Source organism: Mizuhopecten yessoensis, unplaced genomic scaffold (assembly GCF_002113885.1).
Source record: "Mizuhopecten yessoensis strain PY_sf001 unplaced genomic scaffold, ASM211388v2 scaffold10713, whole genome shotgun sequence".
NCBI lineage: Eukaryota > Metazoa > Mollusca > Bivalvia > Pectinida > Pectinidae > Mizuhopecten > Mizuhopecten yessoensis.
Window position 1 is genome coordinate 234,167 of NW_018408684.1, and position 13,906 is coordinate 248,072.

A 13,906-nucleotide genomic window follows, 5' to 3' on the forward strand; every position below is an offset into this window, starting at 1 on the left:
GTTTATATAGACAGATATCAGTTACCGGTGTTGTCCTTTGAGTTTATACAGACAGGTATCATTTACTGGTGTTGGCCTTTTAGTTTATATAGACAGGTATCATTTACCGGAGTTGTCCTTTGAGTTTTTTAAACAGATATTATTTACCTGTGTTGTCCTTTGAGTTTATATAGACAGATATCATTTACTGGTGTTGTTCTGTGGTTTTATATAGACAGATATCATTTACTGGTGTTGTCCTTTGAGTTTATATAGACAGATATCATTTCCCGGTGTTGTCCTTTGAGTTTATATAGGCAGATATCATTTACTAGTGTTGTCCTTTGAGTTTATATAGACAGGGATCATTTACTGGTGGTGTCCTTTGAGTTTATATAGACAGATCTCATTTACCGGTGTTGTCCTTTGAGTTTTATAGACAGATATCATTTACCGGTGTTGTCGTTTGAGTTTATATAGACAGATATCCTTTACTGGTGTTGTTCTGTGGTTTTATATTGACAGATATCATTTACTGGTGTTGTGCTTTGAGTTTATATAGACAGATATCATTTACCGGTGTTGTCGTTTGAGTTTATATAGACAGATATCCTTTACTGGTGTTGTTCTGTGGTTTTATATTGACAGATATCATTTACTGGTGTTGTTCTGTGGTTTTATATTGACAGATATCATTTACTGGTGTTGTTCTGTGGTTTTATATTGACAGATATCATTTACTGGTGTTGTTCTGTGGGTTTATATAGACAGATATCATTTACCGGTCTTGTCCTTTGAGTTTATATAGACAGACATCATTTACCGGTGTTGTCCTTTGAGGTTATATAGACAGGTATCATTTACCGGTGTCGTCCTTTGAGTTTATATGGACAGATATCATTTACTGTTGTTGTTCTGTGGTTTTATATAGACAGATATCATTTACTGGTGTTGTTCTGTGGGTTTATATAGACAGATATCATTTACCGGTGTTGTCGTTTGAGTTTATATAGACAGATATCCTTTACTGGTGTTGTTCTGTGGTTTTATATAGACAGATATGATTTACTGGTGTTGTCCTTTGAGTTTATATAGGCAGATATCATTTACTAGTGTTGTCCTTTGAGTTATATAGACAGATATCATTTACTGTTGTTGTTCTGTGGTTTTATATAGACAGATATCATTTACCGGTGTTGTCGTTTGAGTTTATATAGACAGATATCCTTTACTGGTGTTGTTCTGTGGTTTTATATAGACAGATATGATTTACTGGTGTTGTCCTTTGAGTTCATATAGACAGATATCATTTACTGGTGTTGTTCTGTGGTTTTATATAGACAGATATCATTTACCGGTCTTGTCCTTTGAGTTTATATAGACAGGAATCATTTACCGGTGTTGTCCTTTGAGTTTTATAGACAGGTATCATTTACCGGTGTTATCCTTTGAGTTTTATAGACAGATATCATTTACCGGTGTTGTCGTTTGAGTTTATATAGACAGATATCCTTTACTGGTGTTGTTCTGTGGTTTTATATAGACAGATATGATTTACTGGTGTTGTCCTTTGAGTTCATATAGACAGATATCATTTACTGGTGTTGTCCTTTTGGTTTATATAGACAGATATCATTTACCGGTGTTGTCCTGTGAGTTTATATAGACAGATATCATTTACTGGGGTTGTCCTTTTAGTTTATATAGACAGATATCATTTACCGGTCTTGTCCTTTGAGTTTATATAGACAGGGATCATTTACTGGTGGTGTCCTTTGAGTTTATATAGACAGATATCATTTACCGGTGTTGTCCATTGAGATAAAATACTTTATTCTGGGAAAGGTTCGCTACAGTTTACTTTTCGACTTCATCGCCCTCTGTAATGAGGGAGAATTTATCATTACAATAAATATAAGTAGCGGTATAATAAACATCGTAATTAAATGAGAACGGTGAAATTAACATTCGGTGAAAATAGATCCATTCCTGGTATACATTAGTCATACTGTGTGATTTTACCGATAAGCGTTGTATTACAGAGGAGGAGGATTTACCAGAGGAGATCCTCCAGATGGACCAGCGATCCATACAGCTTTACAGGGAGTGTTTGGAGGAGGAAGAGGAGGCGGACTATCATATACGGGTGATTGTGATTGGTCAAACAGGGGTTGGCAAGACGACACTCACCCGCAATCTTCTGAGACTGCCGCGAATCAGACCCCAGGCGAAAATACTGAGCACTGACGGAGTTGATATCCACAGCAGTTTTGTGTCCCTCCACGATAATAGCTGGGTCACCGATGACACTGGTATATCATTATTAACTCGCTAAATAAGATTAAAACTTGTAACAAAATTTTAAAACATGTAACAAAATTTCATTCCGATTCAATAGGTGAAGTGATGTGACCATTAAAACACATTTTTAAGTGTGTACATTCAAAAGCTGACATAAAGCTTTCATTTTGTTTAATTTAATTTAAGAAATTTGAAGTGTATTTATTGTTTCCAATGAATGTATTAAAAGGAAATTTTTCTTTTCCCCAGAAATGCGAAAAGCAAGTAAAACCCGTGATGCAAAACTGATCAAGTTATTGCAGAGCTCCAATTCTCTTAAAAATGAAATATCAGCTATTTCTGGGGAGGCAGATCCAAAGACAGCGGATGATCATGACAACTCAGGGGATGATTCATCGGACCAGACATTTACGCCAAAAGAATATGCTTCAAAATCTGATGATGTCAGCTTCAGTCTTGATGAATCTGACAATGATGCTCCTACAAAGATGGGTACTGAAGCTTTCTCCCCTTCACAAATCTTCACCAAAACAGATTCATTCTTGTCATGCAAAGAGTTTTTGCAAACGGTTCGTGCTTTTGAGAAAGCAAAATTCGAGCCTAGTGCTAGTGATGAAGGTCAGACAGAAGGTCAGACAGGAGACGATCCTTTCCTCAAGACCGTGAGAGATCTGGTAATGTCTCAGAAAGATTCCATAGCAGATCTTGATGATATGGTAAGTAGATTTGATTAAAATGAAGTATGCGTAGTAAATATTTTTTTTAAAAAAACCTGCAAGCTCTCCTATTTCTTCTTAACATTCAGGGCCCTTTGTGTTCAACGGTGGTAATGTTAATCTGTGATTAATGCAAATTTGCTTTTTCTTGTATCTCGAAAATATAACCATTACTTGATTTAAAACTTTCAAAACACTAACTGTGTTGCCAAAGTAAGTTTTTACGAGTGCCTGAAAACCCAGGTACCTGTCAAAGTAAGTTTTTACGAGTGCCTGAGTACCCATGCCCCAGGTACCTGTCAAAATAGAAAACTGGCTATCATCATCCATATATCCATAACTAACATGAAGAATGAAAAATTGTCGATATATTAGACATGTGTTTTATTGTCACTCAACAGGGACATCATTTAATTGTATAGCAACATGTTCCCATGCAACATTGTTTTCATTTTTATTTCTCATGACAGCAAATTATGTCTCAGAAAATACATAAATACATTGTGTTGTATTCACTCCGTGTGTAGTGTGCTTGTCTTGCCTCCTGTTGCACATGTGCAGTTCATATGTTTACACGCTGATCAGCTCCGCAGCAAATGTTACCGCAATGTTTGTTACCTAACATGCAAGTGTTTATTTATCGTTTTACAGTTTAAAAACATATCAGTTTATACAGGAATTAATATGATACTCTCGTCAACAAAGCATAACACACATATTGTGGATTTTATAATGCATGTTTCTCCTCTAATAGAACCCTGTCAATAACGGTGACGCTTTGTGTGGGTCATATATATCAAGTACCCGGGTTCGGGTCAGGTATCATGGGGACCGGGTTCGGGTCGGGTATCATGGGGACCGGGTTCGGGTCGGGTATCATGGGGACCAAATTTCTGTAGCTTTATGCCAAATTACAAGCTTTTACACAGTACATCGACGGAATTATTACAGGTTGTTGAAAAATGTTATTAAACAGTGATTGAACAACTAGGCCCTGATCCTGTATCCGTGAGTGAAGCTATGTGAATGTGTTAACATAGTTCGGGTTTAATTTCAAAATTCAGTCAATGTAAAATTAGAAGAATTTTTTCGATAAAAACATTCTTTAACCAATACAGAAATCTTCAGAAAAATATTCAGGATTCTTTAAAAATTCAAAGAAAATAATAAAGGAAAGTCTAATGTAGGTGTCCCATGGCAAAAAAGATGTTTGTAAGACTTTGATATATACTGTATGACTAATGTATTTTGTTTGCAGAACTATGGAGAGTTGTCCGTATGGGACTTTGCAGGACAGTTTGTATTTTACACGACCCACCACACATTCCTGACCCCCAGGGCTGTGTATCTACTGGTCACCAGGCTTGACCAAAGCCTCACTGACATTATTGATAATGACCAATGCTTTTTAGATGCCACTGGGTGCAAGGAAATGAAAATTGGAGGCAAGTATTGCAACTAGAAAATTAATATTTAATGTTGCACACAGACTATGCTTCTGCAACAAATTTACATATGAGTAATATATTATTACGATGTCACTGTACTGTTGTAAGGTGGCCATTTTGGATATTAATAGTTAACATTTGTTACCACTATTTCTCACTAGTTTGGAGCTTCAGGGGTCTCTAAAATTTTACCCTTAAGCTTTCATTTTTGAGACTGATCAAAACATCCAGATGGCTACCAGATGGCCATCGTATATTTCAAAAAGTTAAAGTTCGTTATCGCTTTTTGAAAGGTGAATTGATTCAAGTTTCATAGCTTTGTATTTACAATATATTAATTATAAGACTATTTGTTGTATAACAGATTTGGTGTCGTACTGGATGAACTCTGTCCACACATACAGCCATAGTGTAGATCATCTGCCACCTGTGATACTTGTTGGAACACACCTGGACAAGGTTGAGGTACCGTAATTTGATTGCTCCCTTATATAAACCATGTTAACCTCAATCTGTATACAGTATACAAATTAAATTCTATAAGATTCATATTGCAGTTTATTTATTTATTTTTGTGTTAAGTTTTTGAGATAATGAGCAAAATATTTTCAACAAAGTTTGTATAATTTTTAGCTTGCCCGGCACGAAGTGCCTGTGAGCTTATAGTATGTTGTGTTGTCCGTCAACGTTTTCTTTAAAAATCTTCATCTTAAGACTTGGAGGACCTAGTATAGGGTCATGATATTTGGCCACTAGGTATCTGGGACAGAGTGCTATAAAGTTTCCATGTATAAGTGATGATATTTTGTTGTAAAACTGTTATCTACAGTAGCTGGAACTGGACGACAGGCAAAGCCCCATCCTTACAATGATAAACAATGTATAAACTGTACATATCATATTGATAGTAGATGTTGTTTTCCTTACTAAATGTGTCCCTAGCCTCTTTGACTGTCCTTATCTAACTAAGTCTGTTACCTGGACGAAATCTTAGACATTATGTGATAAATTTAGTTTACAGCTCATTTTGCAGACTTAATGTTTAACTCATTCACCCCTGAAGACACATTTGAACTCTTCCAATTCAAAGGTTGGAATAGTGTATTATGAAAGTTCAGGGGTGAATGAGTTAACAGCCTATTCACGAGAAGCCAAAGATATCTTAACTTTATCATGTGATTTACTTATAATTTAGATATTATGTGCCACGCTGTCAACTTTTAAGAACCAACTGAAAAATATACTTTTTGAGCCTCTTTTTGTTCAACATTTATTGGTGCTTTTGCTTATATCTTTATAACTATATTTTAACGTACATGTTGTTATCAATTCTTTTACTCAGATATTTCAAAGGAAACAAACAACAAAATACACATTTTACGCAGTTTCTTCTTAGTTTTAACATCATAGTACCTGTAAACAATACTTATGAACTTACTTATAATAAACAAATTACAAAAATCCTAAGAATCCCAAAATGCAAGCGGTTTGTCTTTCATTTTCAGAGATCATTTTTCGGAACTTGAACTTTTTTTTTTCAAAAATTTTTGGTGCACAAAATATTCAAGTAGAAGCTTTTAGGGGGATTTTCATCCTCAAAAAGTACCTGCGCAAATTACATGGGGTTTTACGGTATATCTTTATAAATATATTATACTGTACATCAATTCTTTTACTCGACCTTAGGGTCTGTTGAATTGAAATAAATAAATAGATATATTAGAGGAAGGAGGTGAACAAATTATCAAAATTTTGTAGATATTTCATTCCCCGATTTCAAGAATCAAGATATCAATTTTAGTCGTGCAGACTAAAGTGCATAACCTAAGCCATTACATGAGTTTATATTGATGTAATTATGTCTTTTCTGTTTTAAGGGAGACACTGAAAAAAAGACAAAATACTACTTTGAAGAACTAAGGAAATCTCTGTTGAATAAGCCCACTTCTCGTCACCTGATTGATAGAGACTACACAGTTTCAAGCACACCTGATGAACAGGAAATTGAAAGCCTTCGACAGAAAATTGTCGAACTTGCATCCAAGCAAAAATACTGGGGAGAAAAGATTCCGGCCAGATGGATTGCTCTGGAAAAAGCAATGATGGAGCAAAAGCTTAAAGGGGTCAGTGTTATGCCCTATGAAGAGGTTGTAGAGCTAGACAAAAGTACTGGAGTTCCAATCAATGACAAGGAGAAACTAGATCTGTTCCTCCGATTCCAGCATGCCATAGGGAATATGATTTACTTCAGTGAAGGTTGTCTGCGGGATCACATAGTTCTCAACCCACAGTGGTTGATAGACGCATTCAAATGTATCATCACAGCCCGACAATTCTGCATCAATAACCCAGCTCTGGTGCAGCACTGGGATGACCTCAACAGCACTGGAAGGCTTCATCAGTGCATGGTGGAGGGAATTTTCAGAAAGGAGGACAGATTCTGTCTGCACAAGGTGCATATACTGGGTCTGATGGAACGTCTTGACATCCTTAGTCGCCCCTTTGTGTACCAAGATGCTGACACAAGTCAGCCAACGTTGCAAGAATTCTACTTTGTGCCATCTTTGCTGCAAGGCAAATTTACAGAATGCCAAATGAACGACTTTGTTCCTTGCACGAACAGAACCCCATTCTTGTGTTATGTCTTCAAGAACAATTTCCTGCCACCTGCTGTGTTCCATCGTCTCCTTGCTGCCTGTCTGTCCAAATACCCAGTCGCTAAACAGGGATCCAAGTACCTGATGTTCTGTGGATGTGGGATCTTCGATTTGAATCGTGGCCTGACACGTCTAGTGGTGACTTTTTATGACAACATCATCCAAATAGGGCTTTTCAGATTCAGCGCAAAATCTTCACCAGAATCTTCTATGTGTGTTTCTGTACGAAAGTTTGTGACGGAGACCTTGAAGCGTGTTCTTGGCCGATACTGCATGAACCTGCCATTCACACTGAGTTTGAAATGTGAGGAAGGTCGTCTTCTGTCCCACGAGGGCATGCTGCCTGTGGAGGATCTAACATCTGGAGGGGAAGAGGTGGCGTGTCATGGCCATGACAGAAGCCACACCATCAACAGACAGCGCCACCTACAGGCATGGTACCCTGATGAGGTGTGTACTCCTCTTCAATAAAAAATACAGTAGAACTGTGGGAAATTGATCGAGATAGTCCTAATCACTTAAAAGATAGCCCAGCCCTCTCAAATATATAACCCTGCTAATAAAAACAGATTTTACTCTGATTAAAACAGCTAACCCATAACCTATACATATATACAACCCATATTTCTAAACATTTTCTCCAGGTTAGTAAGTTCAATTTTCATAATATATAAAACCCAGTTACATGTATCTAATAAATATGAGTGTATCATATCAAACCCCCACCTTAACAAAATAGTATAACATATGGTTTCCTTGAATATGTTATAAACCAGGTCGTACTGCCCTGTTTTATTTTTGCCCTTAAACAAAAGAACAAATTCAACATTGCAAAAATTGTGATTGATATATAGTAAAACCTTATACTGCCACCATTTGTTCAGAGAATGTTTGCAGTATAAAGGGGTTTGGCAATAAATTGAGGGAAAGACATAAAGGAATGCTTAAGAAAAGGAGAAAAACGGACCTTGAATTATGTTGGCGATATGTGAGGTGGCATATGAAAAGAGGGGCATTATATCAAGGTTTTGTCACTATATTAATGTAGTTTTATAATAATTGGAGGCCAATTCAATTCCATACAAATTTAGTATAAATTAAAAATATTAGTTAATGTTTTGTCACCAATCGCAAGTCCATTGATGTTAGAAACTCCAGTGCCAACAGCATCTCATTTTATAAACAGAATACTAGAAAAATTATATAGAATAGCTAGCTATATAGGACAATGGAAGTCTGGGGCATTATTCAGTACTCATTGTTAGTTTTAACCTGCTCAAACATTAGGCTAAAAATAGTTTATTTCCTGTTATATGTTTGAAAAATGTGTAGTACAGTGTAATTGGATGTAGGTAAGTAAAAAATAATTTCATTAAGTTTATGTGGGAGATTTAGAGTGGTCTTGACTTTTACAGCGCTTCTTTGAAAATTAATTGCGTAATTTTTTTTAGGGTAGACACAAAAATAAGGGTAGGCAGGTTACCGTAAACTCAAAATATCTTAATTGTTTGGCCTTAAAATTAAATCACACTAACATTTTTGTTACATTCACAACTTTTAATGTCTTTACCATAGTAGACCCTGATATATTATTCTACAATGTTGTATCTGGAATATTAATTATATTTTAATAAAAAAAACTTTAATGATTAAACATAAAACCATTTCTCTGTAGATACAAGCGACAGACATCAATCCAGAAAGCAAAGGTAAGATTTCAAACTAACAAATGATGTCAGAAAAATAAAAGCCGTTTTTTTGTGTGAATTTAGTAACAAATTTATTAACATATACATGTAGTTGAATATAAATCAAACTTATTGAAAAAAAGTTGTATTGAGCATTCAGAGTTAATTTGCAGAAGCAAGTCTGTCCGTCACGCTTCGCTTTGTTTCTGTGAAATAACTACAACAAATGTTAACCGATTTTCTTCAAACTTGGTCACAGGGTTAAATGCCTTCAGGGCTCGGCCAAGTCGATGACCACTTTCAGCGGACCCCATTTGGCGGAGTTATTGCCCCTTGAATAATGAAACGCATTATCTGCCGCGCTTCGTTTCCGTGCAATAACTACAACAGTTGTTAACCCGATTTTCCTTCAAACGAATTGGTATACAGGGATATTAGGGGACTGCAAATTCAACCTCATTGGTTTCGTTGCCATAGCTACCTCACGGAGGCTTCTGATTAGTGGAAATTAAGATATCGTTTGATTTTGATAAAAATGGGTATCTGGGGGTATAAGGGGACTGTGATTTCAACTGCTTAGGTTTCGTTGCCATAGCAACCAAATGGAGGCGCTTCTGATTGGTCGAAATTTAGATATTTTTTTATTTTTGTGAAAAATTGTATATAAGGATAATAGGGGACTGGAATAAAACCGCATTTATTTCGTTACTATAGCAACTATACGGAGGCTTCTGATTGGTCGAAATTTAGATATTGTTCGATTTTGATAAAAAATGGTATATAGGGATATTAGGGGACTGCTAATTCAACCTCATAGGTTTCGTTGCCATAGCAACCACACATAGGCTTCTGATTGGTGAAAATTAAGATATCGCTTGATTTTGATAAAAATTGGTGTCACAGGGTATAAGAAGACTGTGAATGCAACTGCATAGGTTTCGTTGCCATAGCAACCAAATGGAGGCACTTCTGATTGGACGAAATTTAGATATTTTTTTATTTTTGTGAAAAATGGTATATAGGGATATTAGGGGACTGCGAATAAAACCGCACAGGTTTCGTTACCATAGCAACTACACGGAGGCTTGTGATTGGTCGCAATTTAGATATTATTTGATTTCGATGAAAATTGGTATATAGGGATATTAGGGGACTGCAAATGCAATGGCGTACGTTCCGTTGCCATGGCAACTACACAGAGGATTCTGTTTGGTTGGAATTTAGAAATTGCTCAATTTCACTCAAATTTAGTATGTACATTGTAGGTGTACTATGGCAAAATGCGATTCTTTTCTGATGCATCTTTGCGACTATGGGGGCAGTTTGGGGGACATATGTAATGGTCCCCCATTACAATTAGTACTTGTTGCTGTAGATTTTGTTAAGATGTTTCAACCAAATTCCTTATGTGCAAAGATGTTTCAACCAAATTCCTTATGCACATTTAACTCATGTTAAGTTTGCCAACCAATGTGATTTGTGCATATTTACGGATAATCAATGAGATATAGGGCTTTTATTTTCTTCAAGTTTCAAGCTATACATTATGTCTCAATAGCACGATACTCACATGTTTAAACCTAACCTCTAAAATGTTAACCTACAATATGTCCTGCAAGCAGGGGATATAAATTCCATGAATTTGCTTGTTAATTTTCAGTTCTTAAAAAATGAAATTGATTATTAATATTATCAAGGTTATTTTTCATTGACTTGATTTTTTTTTCTTTTACAGGAGACCAATTAATGTGTCTCAACTTTGGACAGCTGAATGCTATTCCAGATGATCTGGAACTCACTCGAATATCAGCAAAAATTGGCAAAGAATTTGAAACTCTTGCTCGTTATCTTGGAATTGACGATGCTGAAATCTTCCAGATTCGATCAGATCACCAACTTGATACCAGATCACAGATCTACCACACGCTAGTCCGATGGAAACAGAAATCAGGAAGACATGCTACTTACCATTGTTTGGCGGAAGCTTTTAAAAATTCTGACATCAGTGTTGAAATTCTGTCCAGACCATAATTTTCTAATGCCTTATCATAGTGCTTTGTTTCCCGAGTTACCTGTAACAATAGAAATGTGTATTATAGGACCATAACAATATTTGCTAAAATATTCATCATTTATATTTACATTTTGATAGTGTAGTTACACTTTATTTGTTAATTTCGAATAGTTCTTTGAACAGAAAACTAAGTCTTGACAACAATGAAATTGATGACATCACAAAGATATTGATGATGTTACGATAGCAAATGTTGTTATAGTCTCGCAACAACATTTGCCTTCTCATTTCTCAATGCATTGCAGTGGAAAGATGTAGAGCAATGGTAAGTATTAGAGGTTTGAATGGATATAGAAATGTAAATTTATAACATCAAAGATTCACTTATGGAAAAGGGTGATATATAGCAGTGGTTAAAGTCGCTAGTCAAAAAGAATTAGACAACTGAGCAATATGGTGCTATTGATCAGGGTTAATCCTTCAACCCTATGTAACTTTAGTAAACTCTTCCATGCTTTTATCTGGATGAGTCCATTATGGTCTACAGTGGTGAAAGGGTTAACATGTAAATGTGACTCATGATATAGACATGTAGAAATGATATGGTAATACTAACATAAAAGAGACGTTTTAGAATTGAAACTATTAGTGCGTCATTAATGATGCCTGTGATATTTGTTTGTTGATGACACTTTGTGGCCATTCTAAGCAGCTGATTTCATACGTTGTTAAAAACAATGTTGTTGTTTAGATTGCCGATTCAAGATATTACATACTTTGTATAGACAATGGAGTGTTACACTACTTATAATTATAACCTCATCAAAGTGAGTTACTTTGCTTGAGTTGATCTCAATGGAGGCGGACTGTCAATGACACCAAAGTGGCCCAGTAGTTTCTCTGCCTTCTCGTCAATAAACCTACCCTGATGTTGGGGTTGAATTGTTTTATACTGCGATATGTTCAATACTTTCCCTGATGTTGGGGTTGAATTGTTTTATACGTCGATAGGTTCAATACATACCCTTATGTTGGGGTTGAATTGTTTTATACGTCGATAGGTTCAATACTTACCTTGATGTTGGGTTTGAATTGTTTTATACTGCGATAGGTTCAATACTTACCCTGATGTTGGGGTTGAATTGTTTTATACTGCGATAGGTTCAATACTTACCCTGATGTTGGGGTTGAATTGTTTTATACTGCGATAGGTTCAATACATACCCTGATGTTGGGGTTGAATTGTTTTATACTGCGATAGGTTCAATACATACCCTGATGTTGGGGTTGAATTGTTTTATACTGCGATAGGTTCAATACATACCCTGATGTTGGGGTTGAATTGTTTTATACTGCGATAGGTTCAATACATACCCTGATGTTGGGGTTGAATTGTTTTATACTGCGATAGGTTCAATACATACCCTGATGTTGGGGTTGAATTGTTTTATACTGCGATAGGTTCAATACATACCCTGATGTTGGGGTTGAATTGTTTTATACTGCGATAGGTTCAATACATACCCTGATGTTGGGGTTGAATTGTTTTATACTGCGATAGGTTCAATACATACCCTGATGTTGGGGTTGAATTGTTTTATACTGCGATAGGTTCAATACATACCCTGATGTTGGGGTTGAATTGTTTTATACTGCGATAGGTTCAATACATACCCTGATGTTGGGGTTGAATTGTTTTATACTGCGATAGGTTCAATACATACCCTGATGTTGGGGTTGAATTGTTTTATACTGCGATAGGTTCAATACATACCCTGATGTTGGGGTTGAATTGTTTTATACTGCGATAGGTTCAATACATACCCTGATGTTGGGGTTGAATTGTTTTATACTGCGATAGGTTCAATACATACCCTGATGTTGGGGTTGAATTGTTTTATACTGCGATAGGTTCAATACATACCCTGATGTTGGGGTTGAATTGTTTTATACTGCGATAGGTTCAATACATACCCTGATGTTGGGGTTGAATTGTTTTATACTGCGATAGGTTCAATACATACCCTGATGTTGGGGTTGAATTGTTTTATACTGCGATAGGTTCAATACATACCCTGATGTTGGGGTTGAATTGTTTTATACTGCGATAGGTTCAATACATACCCTGATGTTGGGGTTGAATTGTTTTATACTGCGATAGGTTCAATACATACCCTGATGTTGGGGTTGAATTGTTTTATACTGCGATAGGTTCAATACATACCCTGATGTTGGGGTTGAATTGTTTTATACTGCGATAGGTTCAATACATACCCTGATGTTGGGGTTGAATTGTTTTATACTGCGATAGGTTCAATACATACCCTGATGTTGGGGTTGAATTGTTTTATACTGCGATAGGTTCAATACATACCCTGATGTTGGGGTTGAATTGTTTTATACTGCGATAGGTTCAATACATACCCTGATGTTGGGGTTGAATTGTTTTATACTGCGATAGGTTCAATACATACCCTGATGTTGGGGTTGAATTGTTTTATACTGCGATAGGTTCAATACATACCCTGATGTTGGGGTTGAATTGTTTTATACTGCGATAGGTTCAATACATACCCTGATGTTGGGGTTGAATTGTTTTATACTGCGATAGGTTCAATACATACCCTGATGTTGGGGTTGAATTGTTTTATACTGCGATAGGTTCAATACATACCCTGATGTTGGGGTTGAATTGTTTTATACTGCGATAGGTTCAATACATACCCTGATGTTGGGGTTGAATTGTTTTATACTGCGATAGGTTCAATACATACCCTGATGTTGGGGTTGAATTGTTTTATACTGCGATAGGTTCAATACATACCCTGATGTTGGGGTTGAATTGTTTTATACTGCGATAGGTTCAATACATACCCTGATGTTGGGGTTGAATTGTTTTATACTGCGATAGGTTCAATACATACCTTGATGTTGGGGTTGAATTGTTCTATACGTTGATAGGTTCAATACATACCCTGATGTTGGGGTTGAATTGTTGTATACTGCGATAGGTTCAATACATACCCTGATGTTGGGGTTGAATTGTTTTATACTGCGATAGGTTCAATACATACCCTGATGTTGGGGTTGAATTGTTTTATAC

The 13,906-nt window shown here is 36.1% G+C and overlaps 1 protein-coding gene and 1 long non-coding RNA gene across 4 annotated transcripts in view; one reads left to right on the forward strand and one right to left on the reverse strand.

Moving 5' to 3' along the window:
- LOC110461982 overlaps positions 1-13,906 on the forward strand; it is a 75,814-nt gene that overhangs the window by 61,668 nt on the left and 240 nt on the right. For all 3 annotated transcript variants that reach the window (XM_021515739.1, XM_021515737.1, XM_021515740.1), the window contains exons 23-29: positions 2,022-2,291; positions 2,530-2,996; positions 4,255-4,441; positions 4,809-4,909; positions 6,322-7,551; positions 8,777-8,810; positions 10,525-11,764. In XM_021515739.1, the coding sequence (XP_021371414.1) occupies positions 2,022-2,291; positions 2,530-2,996; positions 4,255-4,441; positions 4,809-4,909; positions 6,322-7,551; positions 8,777-8,810; positions 10,525-10,820 (2,585 nt within the window). In that variant the 3' untranslated portion in view covers positions 10,821-11,764. The remainder of the gene's footprint in view (positions 1-2,021; positions 2,292-2,529; positions 2,997-4,254; positions 4,442-4,808; positions 4,910-6,321; positions 7,552-8,776; positions 8,811-10,524; positions 11,765-13,906) is intronic.
- LOC110461984 overlaps positions 1-13,906 on the reverse strand; it is a 50,142-nt gene that overhangs the window by 12,928 nt on the left and 23,308 nt on the right. The window contains exon 2 of the long non-coding RNA XR_002464213.1: positions 10,758-10,861. This is a non-coding gene — a long non-coding RNA (uncharacterized LOC110461984). The remainder of the gene's footprint in view (positions 1-10,757; positions 10,862-13,906) is intronic.